The sequence below is a fragment of the Somniosus microcephalus genome, chromosome 6, assembly GCF_052327205.1.
Source record: "Somniosus microcephalus isolate GS21.2 chromosome 6, FLI_Smic_1.0, whole genome shotgun sequence".
In the NCBI taxonomy this organism is placed as follows: Eukaryota; Metazoa; Chordata; class Chondrichthyes; order Squaliformes; family Somniosidae; genus Somniosus; species Somniosus microcephalus.
In genome coordinates, this window is record NC_140992.1 from 43,446,235 (window position 1) to 43,469,033 (window position 22,799).

The 22,799-nt window shown below is 45.5% G+C and overlaps 1 protein-coding gene across 10 annotated transcripts in view; it reads left to right on the forward strand.

Annotated features, from left to right (window-relative positions):
• Window positions 1-22,799, forward strand: part of lrch3 (leucine-rich repeats and calponin homology (CH) domain containing 3) — a 157,933-nt gene that overhangs the window by 85,548 nt on the left and 49,586 nt on the right. For all 10 annotated transcript variants that reach the window (XM_085990089.1, XM_085990086.1, XM_085990090.1 and 7 more), the window contains exons 4-8: window positions 1,010-1,115; window positions 6,836-6,972; window positions 9,634-9,746; window positions 15,814-15,907; window positions 16,625-16,745. In XM_085990089.1, the coding sequence (XP_085846215.1) occupies window positions 1,010-1,115; window positions 6,836-6,972; window positions 9,634-9,746; window positions 15,814-15,907; window positions 16,625-16,745 (571 nt within the window). The remainder of the gene's footprint in view (window positions 1-1,009; window positions 1,116-6,835; window positions 6,973-9,633; window positions 9,747-15,813; window positions 15,908-16,624; window positions 16,746-22,799) is intronic.

Below are 22,799 nucleotides of genomic sequence, written 5' to 3' on the forward strand. Positions count from 1 at the left end.
AACCAGTGGCGACATGGCGGGGGGAATGTACGCAGTGGGTTATGATGATCTGGAATGCACTGCCTGAAAGGGTGGTGGAAGCAGATTCAGTAGCAACTTTCAAAAGGGAATTGGATAAATACTTGTAGTGGAAACATTTGCAGGGCTATGGGAAAAGAGCACGGGAGTGTGACTAATTAGATAGATCTTTCAAAGAGCCGGCACAGGCACGATGGGCCAGATGACTACCTCCTGTGCTGTATCATTCTATGATTATATGTGGAGTAACCATACTTGTAATAGGAGTGGAGATCTTGGAACTCGCGACAGTGTGGAAGAATATGGGTCCCATTAAGAGCCATTGGCTGGTGTGGCGATTTGGAACCCATATTTCATGAGGAGAGCAATTGCCAAAGACTACATTGTTTCCATGGAGGGAGTATTTTCTATAATAGCACTATGGGCTGTGGAACAAAGGGTTAATTAGCAGAGATTTATAAGTAATTGATGCAGCATTAATTTGACACACCCTATGCCTCCGGATCTCTAAACTGTTTAGGTTATGATTAACATCTCTCTGCCAACAGAATTATGATGAAGGATTTCACTTGTCTTCATTTCTATTTTAGATGCTAGGTGGCTTGCTGTGCATTTCCAATATTTTCTGTTTTTATTTATCCTTTTAACAATTACTTTTGAGAAAATATGTTTGTCTCTTTTTTTCCCCCAAACTGTTATGGAACATGGGAATTAAATTTTAAAATTGTACCAGCACTATTGAGATTTTTCCATAAGGGATCATGGACCAGTGTGTCATGAGTAGGTTTAATAATGGGGCCAGGGCTGAAATAGAACAGCTAAATCTTAAGAACAGTGAGATAGAATGGAAGGATGGATAGGTTATTTTGTAGGCCTCTGATCCAATGTGACGGTGCCCCTGGTGAGAATATAGGAGTTGATCTTATGAGAGCCCTGGTAATCAGTAAGCTAGATCCATTTAACTGAAATCTGTTTTTTTTAAATTCTGTAGGATGTCAGCTGTAATGAGATACAGGCATTACCATCACAGATCGGAAACCTGGAGATTTTAAGGGACCTGAACATAAGGAGAAATCACTTAATAACTCTACCAGAAGGTTAGTCTTTTTGTAGCACGTCTTACTAAGATGGATGTCTTTCCTTATATCCCATTAGTAGAAAACACTGAAGGCATTTTCAAGTTTGCGTGCCAAATTGACTTAAATCATTATATTGGTTGTTTTAAAAAAAAAAAACAATTGTATAACGCTTCCTTAATGGCTCAGTTGGTAAATGCATAGTGTGATGTCATACTGAGGCATGGAGACCAGGGAGGTCCCAGGTACAATTCCTGGTTCTGAGTAAGCTGACCTTGGCACTAGGGCTGTTGCAATTGGCCATGGGCGGGGGGAGGGGGTTTGCAGGATATCAGCTAGGGTTCTTACTCCTGAAAACCATCCTATTGAAAAGTGTCTGTATGGATTGGTTCCGGCTATATTGCTAACAATTGAATAGCCTGTTCAACATTCTCTGAGCAGGTTCATGCATGAAAAATGGCAGTTTGGGCTAGGTACAAGAGGGCTACTTGTGTCTGAGGAACCATCCATACCCCAACATAAATCAGTATTTTCGTGAAAGGAAGGGAGGACATGCTGGCGGGGTGTTGGTGTGGAGGAGGAAGAGAAGGGTGATGAAATTCCCTTGTATGCTTAGTGAATAGATTGACTAGTTATTGTGTGTCCAACATTTGTAAGATCACACTGGGGGGTGGGGGGAAGCCTCAGATTTTAAATAACTGTATTCCTGTAACTTTGGGCATACCTCTATCTAGCAAATCTTTTCATTCCAAGGGATGAATGTACAGGAAACTTTGTGATATCCGGCGCCGACGGGACCGGCGTGTTGCCGATCTATCAAAACTGCCGGACAGGGAAGTTTTCATCTCCATATCTGACAACAAACACTGTTGCTTAGCAACAGCTTCTAAAGAGTCGGCTGCAGCTGCAAGCGTCTCTAGCTGAAGCTGTTGCTATAGCTACAGACCTTGCAGTGCCTGACTGGGGGGAAAAAAAGAACGAGAACTAAAAAAACTTATAGAAAACGGCTCCTGATTTTTGCCGTTAGATCGAGTATTCCGGACATACAACCTCCGGATAAACCAAAGTTTCCTGCATTGGTGCCAGTTGCTGTTTAAACTCATTTGAGCTTAATGGTTGGCTACTGATTCTGAAGATTGCATTTGTGAACAGAAACGTGATCGCAAGGTGGCACAGAAAACTAGTCCACACCAGTCTGTGTATCATTGGCCAGCCACAACAGGTTGTGCCAAGAATCAGTGTTTAATGTGAACCCCATCCCTCCCCCACCCCGGCAGGAATGAGAAACTTGTGCTCATTACGACTGTGAAAGAACCTCTGATGTGGAAACAGAACAGGGGAATTCTTGGTGTTTGAGTCCATGTTTTTGTTGTCACCCTGAGTGAATAGTCCAGGCTCTCTGGTACAATGCGAAGGAGAATGACTTCAATTTCTTCAGACTTTGCAAGAAATTCAAAATCCTATTACTGAACTGGTTAAAGTCACCGACTTAACGAGCTAAAATATCATTGAAGCCCAGCTCAGTGAGCAGCTGGGTCACACAGTTGAGGAAGATCTCGTGTTCCTTTCCCGATCTGTGCTGAGTTAGCTGATCTCAGTGAAGTCAGCAATAAGAATGCTACAATTGCACCCATAGTTAGGGAGAGAAAATTAGCCAGTGTCTGTTCTTGAATGTTGTTCAGTAGTGCTGCTTGATGTGCACATAGCTAGACATTGAGCTAGTACAGGATTGGCCTCTGTCTTCCAAAGTTGAACAGCTTGCCAATTGTCATTATGCAGGCGCGCACATGAAGAATGGCCATTTTGGCAAGGCACTGTAGGGCGATTAGTGCCTCTGGAGCCAGTAAGAAGAGAACATCATTAGGAAAGAATAAATTGACCGAAAAGGAAGAGGAAAAGAACTTCATGAGCTGCGCATAATATATGGCAGCTTGTTGCACTTGATAATGTTTTTAAGCTTGATGCATCAAGATAGAATTATAGACTCTTGCAGCACAGAAGGAGGAGATTCAGCCCGTTGTGCCTCTTTGTAAGAACTGTCCAATTTAGTCCCACACCCCAGCTTTTTCCTCCATAAACCTGCAAATTAGACCTCTTACAGAAGATAAAGAGTACTAAAGATGTGATGAGTTGAATAAAAAGATCTGTCTGTGAAAGGCCTTGGCAGTAGAGACTGCTAACTATTAATTTAGTTACCTGCTCAAAAGCCTTCAAGCGATTGAGACAGAAGAATTTATCCAGTTCCATTAGCGTGCTGAATAAAAAGCCATGCAAATAGTCAGGTTAACAACCAAAGCTGTTTTATTGATGGGCAAACCTGGCCCAGGCTCTTATCAAGGCCAGCAAGTCAGACCTCTACATTTCACTTATAACAGCATGACTTCTTGGTTCAGAAATATCGGATTGGTTCCTATTATACAGTAACCATTGACTCAATTACCTTCTTGCAGAACTTAGGTGAGAGAATGACAGAATTGGATGAAAATAACCTGAAAATCTTGTAATCATTCGGAACTAGGGGTTAACTTTTCTATAGAAAATACTGCAGATGCTGGAAATCTGAAATGAAAACAGAAAATGCTGGAGATACTCAGCAGGCCAGGCAGCATCTGTGAAGAGAGAAACAGAGTTAACGTTTCAGGTCGATGACCTTTCATCAGAACTGGAAAAAAGCAGGAAATGGAACAAATTTTTAAGCAAGTGTAGAGGCTGGGAAAGAGGGGAAACTTTTCTATCGCTGCCTGTTTCCCCCCCACCCCCCAAGTTAATTGCATGATTTCTATATAGGCTAAATCCAAATAAATAACGTGCTAGTTTTCTCCGTAGCTCTGCCAAACTGTCTGCAAGATAAAGTATATATGAAGGATTTTAAACACTTGGGTACCCAGCCTTTCTCTGTCCAGTATATTTATGATGCACCATGGGGGGAGTGGGTTGCTGTGAACCAACCACTGAGGGCTAAAATCTCATGACTGTAAAAGTCAAGTGAATTATTTGTTTTGGCTTCATGAGGTAGTTGTCTTATGAGTAAAATATTACCACATTTATTTATGCTGTACATATTCTGGAAAGTTTGTGTAAATCTTAATGAGAAAATTTTAAATTATTTTGCTCAGTTTGCATGACTTCTTAGGGAGGCTGAGTGATCTGTTGTCATATTGGTATTGACTGTTGTGAGCATCAGCCTGTCTCCCTGCAGCGTAGAGTTCAGAGCAGTGAAAGCATCGTTTGGTGACCCGCAGACCTTTAGATTTCACCTCAACTATTGAAGGTCAGTTAAGAAATAAGCTGCACTTGGGTTGAGAGGAAGGGTTTGTGAGTTATGAAAGCGATTTTCTGTGTGGGTGCGTGTAATAGTGCATGTCTGATTGTACTGGGAGGTTCTTGTAGAAAGAAAAAAGTGCTGGGACCAAACAAAAAAAAGAGTAAAAGCTGATGCAATGAACAAAGAAAGATCTGGTGTATTTTAAAAAAATTAATAAAATATGCAAAGCACATAGTTACAGGAAACTTTTTTAAATCCGGCACCGACGTGGTGCCGGTTCATCAAAAATTCCGGATAACCAAAAGCCATAGTAAAAGATACGGAGAGCTGAGAGCTCTGTATAAAGCAACAAACCCTGTTGCTTAGCAACAGGTTCAGAACAATGGCCACAAGTTCCAAGCGTCTCTGTAGCTAAGCAACAGCTGCAGCCACACCCTTGCACAGCAACAGATCGAGGAAGGCAAGTACAATATGAAGTAAAACTTACCTGAACCTACTCCTGAATTTTGCTGGTTAACCGAGATTTCCGGTTATTTAGGTGCCGGTAAATCGAAAGTTTCTTGTAAATTGAAATACTGTAATTTGCAGTTTGATATTTTCCATATTATTGTAAACCATTTCTATGTGTTACCTTCTGATCTGAAGGGGGAATTGTGTGTTTTTTAAAGATTTTCCACTCATCTTAAGTAACTGGGATCAGTGATGGGAAATTGACCTTTTTTTCCTCTTGTGATGACTGGTGTCTGCATCAAGTACTTACAGGTGATGTTTATCAGGGGAAAGATGCAGAATAAAGCACTGTTTACTCTGCTCAGCCTCTAATGAATGTCCCACTATCTTAATCTGCCAGTGTGCTGTTTTCCTTTCTTGCATCAGCCAACTCATGGCCAGTCTGAGGCAGAGTTGTGTTGTGGATTCAGGCCAACTTAAGACACTTATGAGAGTATCCAAGCTATGTTCAATACTACTCTTCCAAGAAAGGGAACTTTTATTTCATCTGGATCCAAACTGAATTTGAATAGGGATACCAGATGTGAAAGAATATTCAGCAAACTTAGGAGCAGGAGGCAGCCAAGTCAGGTTGAGCCTGGAAGGTAGTAATAACATGTAGGGCAAAGGTAGCTGGCGGGAGAATGAGGAAATCTGGTGCCTGGGGCTACGTGATGGCTTCAAGAAGTTGTAGTCTGGTAACTTGGTTGTATTGCGCCAGCCTCAGAATACAATTGTTTGTCGTTCATTACGATGGAGGTTGGGTTGTGCATTGGCTCATGGACGTTTGTGGTTTTGTAGCTGAGAATGGTGGTCCTTAGCTGCAAAGGCTGGTCCATAAAGTATTAAGGAGGGCGTACCCAATGTCACGAATGTACAAGAAGTGTGGTGAAGTGTGTCGGAACATGCATTGGGGTGGGGGGAGAAAGGAGTTGCTCTAGTAATTGGAAAATAAATATTTTTTCCTGAATTGCTGAATCTTTGTGTGTTAAGTTTATAATTGTGATGTGGAGATGCCGGTGTTGGACTGGGGTGGACAAATGTAAGAAGTCACACAACACCAGGTTATAGTCCAACAGCTTTATTTGAAAGACTTCACCTGACGAAGGAGCTGCGCTCCGAAAGCTTGTGATTTCAAATAAAGCTGTTGGACTATAACCTGGTGTTGTGTGACTTCTTACATAAGTTTATAATTGATAGGTGGGTGGGGAAATGGTCACGTTAGCTGTAATGCAGAGAGACTTTCTTGGTGGAATGTGATTGGCAAGAGAAGTTTTGCATATTCTGATTAGTAACTAAGAAAATAACAAACTATAAATGAAAAATACAAATGTAAAATCCAGCGAGGGAGGAAAAAATTGTTGCTCTACCTTCACAACATAGATGGCGCACTTGTCGGATTCAGTGTACACAACAGACACATGACGTTTTATTGAGATTTTTTGTTGACGGATGTTTTAAATTATGATATGCTGGTCCAATTGGAATGACCCATGAGTGAGAGGAACCGTGTTTCAGAATTAGTGTACAGTCAACTCGCAGTTTTGCGCAAAAAGATTTGAATTATCCACTAATTAAAATTACACAATGTAAATAACATAGGACAATAAGGAATTTTGTGCTTCTAAAAAAATTTTAAATTCCATTAATTTGAATTAAGTGACTCTAAATTAAGAGTAAGTGGTATACCTGGAGCAATTTTAGCTATTCATCCTACTTTGAAATCAGTAGGAGATAGCTTTATAGAATATGGATTGAATGATGTCAACTTTTAAATATCTTAGCTACCAACTGCTACTCAAAGATGAACTGGATACACAACAATCTAAGTTTCATTCGTACAATCAATGATTGTTCTGAGATTCAAATTCAGGAACATTTTCAGAGTCGTACTGTAAAGTTGCCCAGCAGAAGGTTAGATTTACAGAGCACCATGTCTTTTAAACTATTGTGTAAGTCGGTGATTAATAGTTTACTACTTTATTAGAACTTGCAGATTTACCACTAGTGCGATTAGACATCTCCTGTAATAAAGTGACAACAATTCCAGTCTGTTATCGAAATCTACGGCATCTCCAAACAATCATATTGGATAATAATCCCCTACAGTCGCCACCTGCACAGGTAAGTCCGACAGACAAGTGACTTGGTTCTTTTTATTTATTGATACTTCACTGACTAATTTGGCTTTCAAATGTGGTTTTGTCTGCAATCCTGAGTAATATTCCATTCAAAATCGATAATTAGTGACAAAGGTTTTGTTATTCCGTGACCGCATCAGCCTCAGAATACAATTCTTTGTCGTTCGCATAGTATTAAGATTCTATGCACGTTATGGGTGTGTCCCCTTCATCAGACTGAAAGCTGCGATAATTGTCTGCCTTGTTTCACTGATAATTGTTCATATCACCTGTTTTGTATTTAGCAGTTTGTAGATCATTTAACACATTGGCCCCGATTTTCTGGCAGCCGTCGGGCAGCTTTTCATGCGGCCGGGGTCCGAAAATCGTGGAAAAAGCGGGTCGGGGCCCCCCCCCCCGCCTGATTCCCCGCCCCGTCCAACTTTCGGACCGCCGTTTCTCAGTCACCCGCTTCAGTCCCGGCCGCCGCTGGTGGGACTGCTCGTCGGAGCACTAATCGCCAATGATCACCTTGTTAAGGAAGATTTTCCGGGGCCGTTGCGACTTTGGGGCTTTCCCCACATGAAACACGCCTGCGGGGAACCCCGCCGATGAGAGCTGGCGTGAGAACAGCTGGCTTGCTTCCTTGCAGCAGCAGGTCGCTGAGGGCTGAAGAGATTTAAATAGGCAGCATTTGCAGGCTGCAGGACCTTGTTGATCAAGGCTTGGGGGAACTTTTTGAAGCCTTAGGAGCAGCTGTAGAAAGTTGGAGCCCCTCACACTTCTCCAGTGTGAGCTCCTGGGAAGCCCCTTTCACCACTCTAACTCAGCACCTCCTCAGCGGAGGCATCTGCCAGAAGCATGGGAGGCCTTTGGTACCTTCTCTTCCTGGCATTAGAGGATCTCCAACAGCAGAGGCGGCCGCAGCAGAACCAGGAACAGCAGGATGAGCACCAGGAGCACCAGGCTGCTGCTCACTCACCTGAAGCTGCACAGACCAGAAGGGGCCAGCGCTTGGAAGTGGCTTGAGAGCACCTTGCTGCGCTTTAGGGGGCCATGTGGACCCGTTTCTGCACTGGCAGTCCTACTCAGAAGGACTTCCATGAAGATCTGTTTTCTCTGTTCAACAGATGGCCAACGCTGCTCAAGAGATGTCATTCTCTTATGAGCACTCACCATGTTTTCCGTACCCTGGTGAGTTATCTCCTGCATGGAGGTTGCCAACCTTTCCATGGTGATGCGTTCATGCGCCAATGACTCCACAAAGGCTCTGCTCATGGTCGCTATGGACTCCTCCATTCGCTCCACACTCGCAGCGACCCTGGAGACAAAACCTGCCAGAGACTCCTGCATCTGTGCATGGAGATCCATCACCTCTTCTCTTGCGGATGGACCCAGAGGCAGAGGGTCGACATGCAGCGCAGCTGAGCTGAGCTGGCAGAGTCCTGCGCCCTCCAACGAGGACTCTCCACTGCTGTCCCTGTCTCCAGAATCTGCTGAGGCTCACTTGTGAGCTGTGAAACACCAGGTGACAACACTACTCTATGTCCCGAAGGTCCCCCCGAGGTGTGAGTGTCTGCGCTGGTGCTGGGTGCGCTTACTTCTGCTGACGCTGCGCCCTCAGAGGTTGGAGCTTCCTCTGAGGAGTCTGGCTGCACAGCCTCTTCCTCCTCCACAGTGAGGACGGGGGCTCTGGATGGTACTGTGGGGGAGTGAAGGAAGGAGATAGAGATGTAATGCCAAGGTTCTTCTGGTGACTCCCAGCAAGTTGGCATCTGCCGACACCTGCATCCATGCAGCATTGGTCTCAGTGGGAGGCCTCTTCCTCCCTGACCTAGGGAAGAGGACCTCCCTGTGGGCCCTAACCCCATCCAATAATGCCTGCAGTGAAGCCTCGTCGAATTTGGAGACAGCTCGGGGTATGGCACTGGCCACAGCTGCTGCAGGCTCCTCTGCCACCCTGTATGGTTCGTTTGGAAGCCTTCAGAGGATGCAGTGCTTGCTATGGTCCTTGAAAGCACCACGAATGATGACATCATACTGTGGGGATTTCTGACTCGAATTGGACAATTAGCAAGGCTTCCCACATGCTGGGAATTAATTGGCCACTTGAGGGAAAATTGCGTGGAACTGGCTGACACTTTGTGTGTCAGAAACCCCACATTCGGGGAAATCCGACCATTCACCACGCAAGCCGAAAATCAGGGCCATTATCTCCTTTCTGTGTGATTGGGTATCTATTGGTTCTCTTCCCCTCTCCTGACTTCCTCCTTCCCTGTCCCTTTCTCTCTTTTTCCAGATTTACTAAAATGCCTGTTTTATCTCTTAGCCTTCAGTCTGATGAAGGGAACACACCCGAAGTCTCACAATCTGTCTTCTCTACAGATGCTGACTGACTAGCTGTGTACTTGTAGCATTTTCTGCTCTTATTTGAGTCCCAACATTTGTAGTTTTTTTCCTTTTTTATTTGACTGTCTTGAGTTTTACATTTTTTTTTAATTCATAACTATTTTAAGACCATTTTTAATAACTTAGTGATTTATTACTGGTGAGATATCCTACATTTACCTTGATCTGTATTGTGCCCATGCCATTGTTATCTGACTTAATTCAGTATTTACTCTAATGCTATGATGAAAATGAAACACTTATACTCTTCTTCTAGATTTGTATAAAGGGGAAAATCCACATATTCAAATACCTGAATATTGAAGCATGTAAAAGTGTTCCGGACTTGCCAGAGTATGATAGAACGAGACCGATTGGCTTCAATTCATGGTTAGTAATGAAACTTTCATGTTGCTGGGATCTTGCATAGAATTTACAGCACAGAAACAGGCCATTTGGCCCAACTGGTCTATGCCGGTGTTTATGCTCCACATGGGCCTCCTCCCACCCTACTTCATCTCACTCTGTCAGCATAAAATTAGGTGGGGGAAGAGTTCCAGTACCAATAGGTAGAATAACTCCGTGCCTAGTTTGGAATGGAGGTACAGGCATGCGTATAAAGACAGAATAAGCTCAAATCTAAAACCATCAGCAACTACCCAATGTCTGTGAAATATTCTTGCTTCATATTTGGAGCAATTTTTGTTCTTTTTTAATGTGATTGTGTATTTTGAATTTCTCAGCCTTGCATGCATTGAATCAGAAATGGACTGGGAACAGGACTGAGAGCTATGTGACCATTTGGGTGCTTCACCTGCTATCTTGCCTAAATGGGAGGGGTTTTAGGTGAAGAATGTGGAGGCCAGTGCAATGATTAGAGTGGGAAGCGTGCAGCAAATGTAAAATTTGTTTCCATGCAATCATGTTTACTAATTTAATCATGCATAAATCTGGTAATGATCTAAAATGTTTCATTTGTTAAGGCACCTGCAGTTTAAACATGGCAAGGATATGTTTGTTCACAGTTCACTACTGTTCTTAATAAATGGGATTCCGTTTTTAGGCACAAATTTTGTATCTGCTGTTTGAAGCTTTATGGCAGACTTTGAAACCTATTTTTGAGTAATCATTAAAAGTTTTTGATTGGGGAATGAATAGTTCAGGGGCTGATGGGTTGAGGTAATGTCAAACAAAATATATTTTCTGTTATGAGAAAAGTTGAACTGTTTAGAGGCCACCTCAAAAATCAAAATGACAATGTATGTTTTTATGTAATGGCTGATTAAATGGTGTACTGGCATAGTAAGTTTGTAGTCCCAGCACTCTGCCACAGAGTAGGAAGATGTGCAATTCTCCACGCAGTGAGATCTTAAGCTCTGTATGGGAGAGAATGTTGAACTCCCCTGACTGCTCTGAGTAAATGCATCATGTGGTTTGGTGCTGAACTATGTGGACCAACTAATTCTTAGATTCCCTGTGCTGGGCCTGTGCTGAGTTGCTCTCAGCCATTATTGGCAGTAGGGGCAGTTGGCTTCAACATCCCTGCGATAGAAAGGAGGGCAAAAATGAGCCAGATTCGCACTCTTGATCACTGTCCATTGAAGCCTTCTGAAAGTTCAAATGTGTAGACATCGATTGAGAACAGGATCAGCTTGCCTATGATGCACACCATGGTTGAAGACTGTGCAGAGACTCACTGTTTAGGTTTGTGTGTGTGTGTATAAAGAACAGATAGTGAAGTGCAGTTTTCTACTTTTTCCTCCCCTTGCTCCTGAAGATACCAACCCATGGTGGGTTATGGTTTCGTAAGTAGTGGCCCACCCATCAACATTCCTCACTCCAGCTCAGCATAAACAGGCTACTCGGCACCTGAACTGGACACAAAAGTTGTGCAGTTGAAAAATATATTGGGATGGGGGGGTTTATTTACATTATTGTTAATAGAATTTAATTGCTTTTTTTTTTAATGCCAGCTGAAGCACAATATTTTATCAATTTATAAAACATTGTTGTTAGATAAAATCCCCACAATTGAAGGTTCTGTCTAACAGGAATGTGTAGCGACCCGTGAGTGTAGGAAGAATGTCGGGGTAAGTTAGCACTCAGTGACTCTACTTTAATTTGTCAGCATTATCAAACTGTTAATGCCAGCTGAGCTATTATCTGACATCTGCTGTGATGTGCCTATCTGCCAAATCTCATTCCTTTCCCTTGTTCTGAATTCTCATTACAGCATTAATTTAGTAGGAGCCAGGCAGACTGATTTCAACATTATAGTAACTGCAGTTCCCTTAAACAGACATCCTGCTGGGAGATTAAAGACAAGCTCAGTATCTTTTGAATCTAACATTAAAATAGCTTTAAGTAGGATTGGTCTTTGCCCTACATTTTTTTTTACTTAATTGTTACAGAAATTCTGGGGAGAATAATAGGGTTACCCCTAGTGATTACTTCTGTTGCTAAACTGTTCTTCAGAATTGTCAATGGTGGTCCTCAGATGTCAATGGCTCAAATAAGTGAACACGCCATCCATTTCACTGGCTACGCTTGGAACTTGGTCTGTTCTAAAATGATTCAGTTAGCATGCTTTTAATTACTGAACTCAGCATGTCCTGTTACAGCTCTTGCTCAGGCCTCACTGATCTGCCAGCACATTTTTTTTTTTCAATTTCCCCTTGAAGTTATTAAATTCCTGTTGCTTTGAAGTAATGGATTCCCACTAGAATTTTTTTAATCGAATCACAAAATTTAATGGTGGAGGATGCTGTTTGAAAAGTCAAGGTTTTTTTCTTGTTAATTTCCAATACCATTCAGATCTAACCATGTGAATAAGATTTAAGATATACATTTCTAAATTTAGTAATTTTGATTCCAAATTGGGAGATTAAAAGAAGTAGAAATGAAAGTGGCAAAAATATAAAATGACTATGAGTAATAATGTTACAAATCTCAACTTTTTAAGACGTTATTTTTGTGGTGAGTTATGCCAGTCTGCAATCTTACTTGTAAAATAAGCAGTTGACCCTATTAGAAAAATATCGTTCTCTCCCACACCCAGGAGGAAAATTGCTGGCTAATAATGATCTTGATAGCCAATGGCCAGACATGACAGCACATTTTTGATGTCATTTTGTCTATCCCTGGAAGGGTTTGTATGTATATTATGAGACCTATTGCTAGCACCTCTTGGTCAACAACACAGTTACGGATAAGCTGCCTTTTCCTGAAACATTCCAATAGGTATATTTGTAATAATTGCAGTCCTTGTGTTTCACAACATTGGACAAAAAAACAAAGAAACTGTGTAATCACTGACATTTGGAAGCTGAGTAGGAAAGTTTTTTTAAACTACAATTTGAGTCGTAAGGGTACACGTTCTTTTTCTACTGTTTGGGTGTTGAGCATCGCCTGGATGAAGCCAAAAGAAAAATCTGGCAGGGTGGTTCACGCGCCCCTGAAAGAACCACCCAGATTTTTCTTTCATAAATTTCACTCCTGAAAGGTCTGGCTCTAATTTTTAGACTATGGCCCCTAGTCCTAGACTCCCCAGCCAGCGTATTTTCCTTTTGTTAATTTCAATGGGAGGAAAATCAGGCAGGTTCTGTTACTGGCGTGCCAACTTTCCTGCCAGGTTTTGCTTTCTGCGCTCCAACCAGGTGATGCTTAATCCCCACACAGCAAATAGAAAATCTACCCCATAGACTTTCATGACCATTATCTCCAGTGCCCATTGTTATTATAAAAACAGAAAATGCTGGAAATACTCAGCCGGTCAGGCAGCATCTGTGGAGAGAGAAACCGTTAACGTTTCAGGTCGATGACCTTTCGTCAGAACTGGAAAAAGTTAGAGATGTAACAGGTTTAAGCAAGAACAGAGGCAGGGAAAGGGGTGAGAGGAGGAAAGAACAAACGGGAAGTCTGATATGGTAGAAGGCAGGAGTGATTAAATGAGAAAAGGGATGATGGTGCAAGGCAAAAGGAGGTGGTAATGGGACAAGTAAAGAAACAAAAGATGGGTCTGGAGGAGCTGTAATGGCAAAGCAGAACCATTACCAACAGCTGCTGTCCGAAAACATGGGAGCAGTGGTTATGACCTGAAATTGTTGAACTCTATGTTGAGTCCGGAAGGCTGTAAAGTGCCTAATCGAAAGATGAGGTGCTGTTCCTTGAGCTTCCATTGAGCTTCATTAGAACAGTGTAAGAGGTCGTGGTCAGTGTGGGAGTGGAACGGGGAATTAAAAAGACAAGCAATCCGGAAGCTCGGGGTCACGCTTGCGGACTGAACGGAGGTATTCAGCAAAACGATCACCCATTCTGCATTTGGTTTCCCCAATGTAGAGGAGACCGCATCGTGAGCAGCGAATTCAGTATACGAAATTGAAAGAAGTACAAGTAAATCGCTGTTTCACCTGGAAGGAGTGTTTGGGGCCCTGGACGGTGGGAAGGGAGGAGGTAAAGGGGCAGGTGTTGCATCTCCTACGCACGGGCACGGTGGCATAGTGGTTAGCACTGTTGCCTCACAGCGCCAGGGACCCGGGTTCAAATCTGGCCTCGGGCGACTGTCTGTGTGGAGTTTGCACATTCTCCCTGTGTCTGCGTGGGTTTCCTCCGGGTGCTCCGGTTTCCTCCCACAGTCCAAAGATGTGCAGGTTAGGTTGATTTGGCTATGATAAATTGACCCTTAGTGTTAGGGGATTAAATACGTGGGGTTACGGGGATAGGGTGGGATATGTGTCGGTGCAGGCTCGATGGGCCGAAATGGCCTCTATCTGCACTGTAGATTCTGTGATTCTGTGATACATGAGAAGGGAAGTGGGTGTTGGGGGTGATAGAGGAGTGGACCAGGGTATCACGGCGGGAACGGTCCCTTCGGAATGCTGAAAGGGGTTGGGAAGATGTGTTTGGTGGTGGCATTGCCCTGGAAATATTGAAAATGTCGGAGGATGATCCGTTTAATGTGGAGGCTGGAAGGTGAGGACAAGGGGTGCGCACCCTATTGTGGTTATGCGAGGGAGGGGAAGGGGCGAGAGCAGAAGTTTGGGAAATGGGACAGACACGGAGGAGGGCCCAGTCAACCACGATGGAGGGAAATCCTCAGTTGAGGAAAAAAGACCTATTGGGAGCACTGGTGTGGAAGGTGGCATCGTCAGAACAGATGCGATTGAGAAACTGGGAGAATGGAATAGAGTCCTTACAGGAAGCAGGGTGGGAGGAAGTGTAATCATGGTAGCTGAGAGAGTCAGTGGGCTTATAATAGATATTGGTTGACAGCCTATCCCCAGAAATGGAGACGGAGAAGTTGAAGAAAGGAAGGGAAGAGTCAGGCATGGACCACGTGAAGGCGTGAGAGGGGTGTAAATTGGGAGCAAAGTTGATGAAATTTTCAAGTTTGGGGCAAGAGCAAGAAGCTTCACCGATACAGTCATCAGTGTACGGAAAAAGAGGTGAGGGAGGGGACCTGTGTAGGACTGAAACAAAAAATGTTCCACGTATCCCACGAGAAAGGCAGGCATAGCTAGGACCCATGCAGGTTCTCGTAGCAACACTTTTTTTATTTGGAGGAAGTGAGTGGCATCAAAGGAGAAGTTGTTCAAAGTAAGAACAAGTTCAGCCAGGCGGAGGAGGGTGGTGGTGGATGGGGACTGGTTGGGCATCCGTTCAAGGAAGAAGAGGAGGACCTGCAGGCCGTCCTGTCGGGGGTGGATGTGTAGAGGGTCTAGACGTCCATGGTAAAAAGGAGATGGTTCGGGCCAGGAAATTGGAAACTGTTAAAGTGGTAGAATGCGTCGGAAGAGTCGTGTATGTAGGTGGAAAGAGACTGGACAAGGGAAGAAAAGTTGTGACAGGAAGAAATAAGTTCCTGGGGCAAGAACAGACTGAAACTATGGGTCTACCAAGACAGTCCTGTTTGTGGAATAACAACAGAAAACGCTGGAAAAACTCAGCAGGCCAGGCAACATTCGTGGAGAGAGAAACACAGTCAACGTTTCGGGTCGAAACCCTTCTACAGTCCTGTTTGTGGATCTTGGGAAGGAGGTAGAAGCAGGCTGTGCGTGATTGGGGACTGAGGTTGGAGGGAATAGCTCCAGAGGATCAGTGATGGTCTGGGAAATGATGGCTTGATGTTCGGTGGTGGAGTCATTGTCCAGGGGGAGGTAGGAGGAGGTGTTAGAGAGTTCTAAATATATGTAACTTCTGAAATAGCAATAAGAAAACTACTGAGGATACAGATCAAACCAAAAAAATATGCTGTTCCTTCTAGTGAGGTAAATTTATATTCAAGGAAGTGTTTGTATATACAAAACCAGTACCCAACATGGCTTCCTGCTAGATAGCCTAAGACCATGTGAAATTTAAGCAATGTTAATTAGTAAACACTGAATTCAGTTTTTGTAGATTTTTTGCACTGTTTTCTTCAGTTAGATCTTTCTGTGTTTGATCTTTATTCTTTTCACAGCCACGAAGAGTATTTCTCGGGTCGGCCATATGGAGCACTGGATTCTGGTTTCAATAGTGTTGACAGTGGAGATAAGAGGTGGTCAGGGAATGAGGTACATGACGCGGTGCCTTTTTAAAACAATACTTGGAGCAGATATAACCAGTGTTTAAGAACCATTACAAGCAACAGTAGCAAAAAAAAAAATGACTTCCATACCTTTATATCTATACACTGACCTTAATGAAAATTAGCACTGACAACTCCCTCATTGTTCCTGATCAATACATTTCTTCCTGTGCTTGCTGCAGTGGGATAGTGGCTCGTCAGTTGGCTCCTCCTGGCACTTAATGGTTCAATTACTGTAGTCCCTCATGTTGCTTGATGATTGCTGCACTGTCCATTTTGGAAGCCTATGGTCAAACTGTTAATACCAGTCAATCTTTTATGTCACCAGGATTGCTGGTTCTTGGCTAGCCAGTTCTTATACTACACTTTTTTAAAAACATTCTTTGTCTCTCCCACTGAGTAATTGTCTATTTACTAATGTATCTCTTTCAATTATTAATAAGACAATATCCATTTAAATCTGAATTTACAGTCATGCATCAGTGTCTGAGTAGTAATAGTGACAAATGCTGTCCAGTTGTGCAACCTCTGTATATTGCTATCCCATGTATGTTAAAACCCACATGATACTTAGACAGGTAGGCATATCCTAACATAACTGTTTTTGTTTGTTGCTTTACAGTATCCCTTGTGTAAGGCCCATTACTGCGGTATTTAGGTTATGTTATATGTGTAAAATAAAGCCTTGCCTTTCTTATTGCAGCCCACAGATGAGTTTTCAGACCTCCCACAGCGAATGGCTGAAATTGCAAAGGAGCAGCGACAGCGACGAGAGAGTCAGCATCACGAACATAGAGCTGTACCACCCGTGACAAATGGCACAGGTAAAGTAAATCCAGAGTGAGACAGACACAACCTCAGTAATTGAATAAGTGCGGTCATGATAGATGATACACCCAGTGAAAATGAAGAAACATTCTGTGCTTGTTAGCATTTCTTTCTTTTATAACTTGGCATACGTGCTACATATCAGCCATAGAATGGAGGTTCATTCAGTCTGCAAACAGATTGTAAAGGATACTACCATCAGACATGAGAATATCTAATAAATCTTAAAATTTGCATGGCAAGTAGTTTTACAGAAAATGGAATATTCATTTTCTTAGGCTGCTGTTATTGTGACTTCAGATATTTTAAGTGGTTGAACAAGCTTTGTTCTCTTGCAGGTTTTTCAGATACTTTCATTCTAAGGTCTGCCATAGTTTCTTTTAAAACCAGAAACTTGCCCTGTTAAACCAACTTCTTTCACTTTGAATAACCCATACACATATACAAATACTGTTGTTCAGTTTATGTATAACATTCTTTTATTCTCCAAGTAACAGAATTCTGATTCTGCTGTGACCCCTGATTATTATGCAAAAGGTCCAATCAGGAAGTTAAACTATGCATCCGGATATTGTTTCAATTAGTAGTGTATCTTATTTTCAGATTGTTTGGTAGAGTCTTGGCAATTGTGTAACTAGCAGGGGGTAGAGGGAGAGCAGATCTGCATACTTATAATCCATGCTATGGAATGATACAGTTCAGTTCCAAACTCAAGATTCCCCATTTGCTGAGCTCTTGATTCCTGCCAGGACCAGCAGGTCAGACTTCCTTTGAGACAGAAGTTGGTAGGGCTCTTAACTTTCATTTGCACTCCCTGCTTGCTCATTATTTGAGCATTAGTGAGGCATGGGAACAAGTCATTGCTCACTAACTAGTTTGAAGGTGAATGAGCAGCATAGCATGGGAGGCAAAATGTGAGAAAAATAAATTAGGACTACCACCACCCCCAAACATACTTTGGTTTTAATCCACAACAAATTTGTTATAATGAAAGACTTAATTCATTGGTGAAATACAATAATTATTCCAATAAATGCATTCTAAATATAGCAATTCTGTCTACCCTATTGATATACCTATCAATTCATCCAATGAAAAGCGACGAGTTAAGAAAGTAACTATAGGTTTTTATTGGCTAAATAACAGAGCCCACCCTCGTGGGTGATCGGATCCAACAAGGAGGAATACCAGCCAGTCAACCACCTTTATACCTGGGCAGGTAGGTGGAGCCATGGGCGGAGTCAGCAGTGGTCAGCCCAGGTATAACAGCGTGACAAGAGGCGACCTCGTATAGTGATACAACAGTGTGAACAGTGATAACGATATAACAGTGATAACTATAGTGTAACGATAGTGAACGATAAAAGTGGTTTACCACATTCGCCCCTTGTTTAGATTTGAGTCCGGCGGGGTGAAGTGTACTACCATTTCTGGTAAGTCAGTCTGTCCGGAGGCCTCGTAAGCCTTTCTGATCGTCGCAGCGGCGGTGTTGCATTCTCCGGTGTTGATGCTGGTGTCTGCGTGGTCGGCGAAGGTTCGTGGGGTTCCGGCATGCCGTCTACCTGAGCTGGAAGTGGGGGGGGTTAAAGGTGGTGTCTCCGGAATGCCCGAGGGTGCGAGGTCTCGCAAGGAGACTGTGTCCTCCCGCCCGTCCGGGTAAGCCACATAAGCGTACTGGGGGTTGGCGTGCAGGAGGTTCACCTTCTCGACCAGGGGGTCCGTTTTATGGGTCCTCGCGTGCTTTCGCAGCAGGACGGGCCCCGGGGAGGTCAGCCAGGTTGGTAGTGTGGTTCCCGTAGTCGACTTCCTGGGGAAAACAAACATTCGTTCATGGGGGGGTGGCGTTAATGGCAGTGCAAAGTAGTGACCAGATGGAGTGCAGGGCTGCCGGGAGGACTTCCTGCCAGCGGGAGGTTGGGAGGCCCTTAGACTTTAAGGCTAAGAGGACGGCCTTCCATACCGTCGCGTTCTCTCTTTCTACCTGGCCGTTCCCTCGGGGGTTGTAGCTGGTGGTCCTGCTTGCAGCAATACCTCTCGCTAGTAGGAACTGACGGAGTTCCTCGCTCATGAAGGAGGAGCCCCGGTCACTATGTATATAGTTTGGGAACCCGAACAAGGTGAAGAGGTCGTTCAGGCATTTGATGACCGTGGTACTGGTCATGTCTGGGCAGGGGAAGGCAAAGGGGAAACGGGAGTACTCCAACGATGTTGAGGAAGTACACATTACGGTCAGAGGACGGGAGGGGCCCCTTAAAGTCGATGCTCAGGTGCTCGAAGGGGCGGGTGGCCTTGATCAGGCTTGCTCTGTCCGGCCTAATGAAGTGCGGTTTGCACTCGGCACCGGTCTGGCAGTTCCTGGTCATGGTCCTGACCTCCTCGATGGAGTATGGCAGGTTGCGGGCCTTAATGAAGTGGTAAAGTCTGGTGACCCCGGGGTGGCAGAGGTCGTTGTGGAGGGTCTGAAGTCTATCACTTTGCGCGCTGACGCATGTAATTCGTGACAGAGCATCAGGGGGATCGTTCAGCTTACCTGGCCGGTACAAGATATCATAATCATAGGTGGATAGTTCGATTCTCCACCTCAATATCTTGTCATTCTTGATTTTGCCCCTCAGCTTGTTATTAAACATAAAAGCGACCGAACGCTGGTCGGTGAGGAGGGTAAATCGTTTGCCTGCCAGGTAATGCCTCCAGTGTCGTACCGCCTCCACAATCGCTTGGGCCTCCTTCTCGACCGACGAGTGTCGGATCTCAGGGCCCTGTAGGGTCCTTGAGAAGAAGGCCACTGGTCTCCCCTCCTGGTTAAGGGTAGCGGCTAGGGCGAAGTCGGATGCATCGCTCTCCACTTGGAAGGGGATGGACTCATCCACTGCGTGCATTGTGGCCTTGGCGATGTCTCCCTTAATGAGGGAGAAGGCTGCGCATGCTTCCTCCGTAAGGGGGAAGGATGTGGACTTCATGAGGGGTCTGGCTTTGTCTGCATAATTGGGCACCCATTGGGCATAGTAGGCGAAGAGCCCCAGGGTTCTCTTCAGAGCCTTTGGACAGTGGGGGAGGGGTAGCTCCATGAGGGGACGCATTCTTTCGGGGTCGGGGCCGATGACTCCGTTCTCTACTACACAGCCGAGGATGGCAAGGCGCGAGGTGTTAAACACACATTTCTCCTTATTGTAGGTGAGGTTCAGCCGTTGGGCCGTACGGAGGAATCTCTCCAGATTAACGTCATGGTCCTGCCGGTCGCGGCCGCAGATGGTGACGTTATCTAGGTAGGGGAACGTGGCATGCAGCCCGTTCTGGTCAACCATCCGGTCCATCTCCCTTTGGAAGACCGAAACCCCGTTGGTGACGCCGAAGGGAACCCTAAGGAAGTGGTAGAGGCGGCCGTTCGCCTCGAAGGCTGTATACTGGCGGTCCTCAGGGCGGATGGGGAGTTGGTGATAGGCCGACTTAAGGTCGATGGTGGAGAATACCCGGTACTGCGCAATCTGATTGACCATATCAGATATGCGGGGAAGGGGGTATGCGTCCAGCTGGGTGTACCTGTTTATGGTCTGGCTGTAGTCGATGACCAGGCGGTTTTTATTGCCGGTCTTAACGACCACGACCTGGGCACGCCAGGGGCTGGTGCTCCCCTCGATGATGCCCTCCTTCAGGAGACGCTGCACCTCAGAGCTAATGAAAGCTCTGTCCCCGGCGCTGTACCGCCTGCTCTTGGTCGCGACGGGTTTGCAGTCGGGGGTGAGGTTAGCGAACAGGGAAGGTGGCGGGACCTTGAGGGTGGATAGGCCGCAGGTGTTACGCGGTGGGCGGTTTAAAATCTGTTGGTTGTCGACTGTGAGTGGGGGGAGGGGTCCGCCGTATGCTAGCGTGACGCTTTGGAGGTGGGATTGGAAGTCTAGCCCTAGTAGGACGGCGGCGCATAGCTGGGGAAGGACGAGGAGTTTAAAATTTTTATACTCCGTACCCTTAACCGATAGGGTCACAACACAGTAGCCGCTGATGTCTGTGGCGTGGGATCTCGATGCCATCGAGATCCGGTTGCGCGTTGGCAGGACAGGGAGGGAGTAGTGGCTCACCGTGTCTGGGTGGATGAAACTCTCCGTGCTTCCGCTGTCGAACAGGCAGGTCGTGGCGTGGCCGTTTACTCTGATGTCCATCATTGACTTGGACAGGTGATGCGGGCGGGCTTGGTCCAGTGAGACGGAGGCTAGTGTATAGCTGAGCGAGTCGTTGTAATCTGCGGGTGAGGCGGTAGTCGGGTCTAGAGGCATGGTGGCGGTCGAGCGTGGTGGGTGAAATGGTGTCTCCCACGAGGTTGGACAAAATGGCGGAGAAGATGGCTGCCCCCGTAACTCACATGAGGCACTGCTGGTGTCGGTTGCCTGTATCAAAGATGGCCGCCCCCATGAGTCACATGTGGGGATGCTGGCCTCTGTTGCCTTGAAGGAAGATGGCCGCCCCCACAGCTCACATGAGGCACTGCTGGCCTCTGATGATCCACCTCTGCAGGCCTTAGCGAAGTGGCCTTTCTTCATACAGTTTGAGCAGGTAGAGTTCCTGGCTGGGCAGCGCGACCTCGGGTGTTTCGCCTGGCCACAGAAGAAGCAGCCGGCGGCCCGATCGCGGGGGTCCGATGTCGGAGCCGGTACCAGGGGTGGCGGTCTCGATCGGGCCCGGGACGCCGACGCTGAGGTAGGTCCCGGGGGGGGGTGCTGCGGGGGGTATCGCGGTCGGGGTCGGTCCCAAGTCCCAGGGTCGCGAGTTACAGTACCTTGAGTAGGCCTCGAGGTCCCGATGGGCCACTTCTAGAGAGAGAGCAAGGGCTGCAGCTTTGTCCAGGTCAAGGTCCCTTGCTTCCAGTAGTCTTTGCCGTGAGTAGTCGGACCGCAGGCCTTTCACGAAGGCATCGCGGACATTGTCTTCAGTATTTTCTGCCGCCGTTACCGCTTTAAAGTTACAGTCTCTGCCGAGTGCTTGTAGCACCCGTAAAAATTCCTCCACGGGCTCTCCTGGCTGTTGCGGGCGGGATCTTAGGAGGTGTCTGGCATACATGGAATTTACCGGGGTTTGGGACTGTCTTTTCAGCCGGTTGATGGTGTCCTCGTATGTTTTGAGGTCCCGGATGAGTGCGAATACTTTAGGGCTCACTTGGGCATTCAGAACTCTTAGCATGGATTTCTGAGGCACGCCGGATTCTCCCAGGTAGGCTTCGAAGCAGCTCAGCCAGTGTTCAAAGTCGAGGGCTGAGTTTGCTGCCTGTGGATTTAGACCCAGGTACGGTGGTCTGAGGGCTCGCAGCCAGGCAGGCTGCTGTGGCTGTTGTAGCTGGGCGTCTGGCTGGTCGCTTGGCTGGTCGTTTGACTGTCCAGGTGTCGACATTTTAAAATTTAGCCAATAAAATTGATATACCTATCAATTCATCCAATGAAAAGCGACGAGTTAAGAAAGTAACTATAGGTTTTTATTGGCTAAATAACAGAGCCCACCCTCGTGGGTGATCGGATCCAACAAGGAGGAATACCAGCCAGTCGACCACCTTTATACCTGGGCAGGTAGGTGGAGCCATGGGCGGAGTCAGCAGTGGTCAGCCCAGGTATAACAGCGTGACAAGAGGCGACCTCGTATAGTGATACAACAGTGTGAACAGTGATAACGATATAACAATGAAAACTATAGTGTAACGATAGTGAACGATAAAAGTGGTTTACCACACCTATAATGAACCATAGAAGTCTACAGCATCAGACGAGGCCATTCAGCCCATCATGTTTGTGCCAGCTCTTTGCTAGAACAATCCAGAACTAATCTCACTGCCCTGCTGTCTCCCCATAGCCTTGTGACTTTTTTTGTTTCAAACATTTATCCAGTTTTCCCTTAAATCGTGCAATTGGTCTCTGCATCAACCACTCCCAGCAGCAAAGCATTCCGTGCTCCAGCAACCGTTTGTGTAAAGAAATTTCTCCTAATCTCTCCCTCCACTCTTTAAGTGATGACCCCCCACCCACCCCGTCACTGACTCCCCAACCAGAGGCAGTAGTCTTTTCAAATTC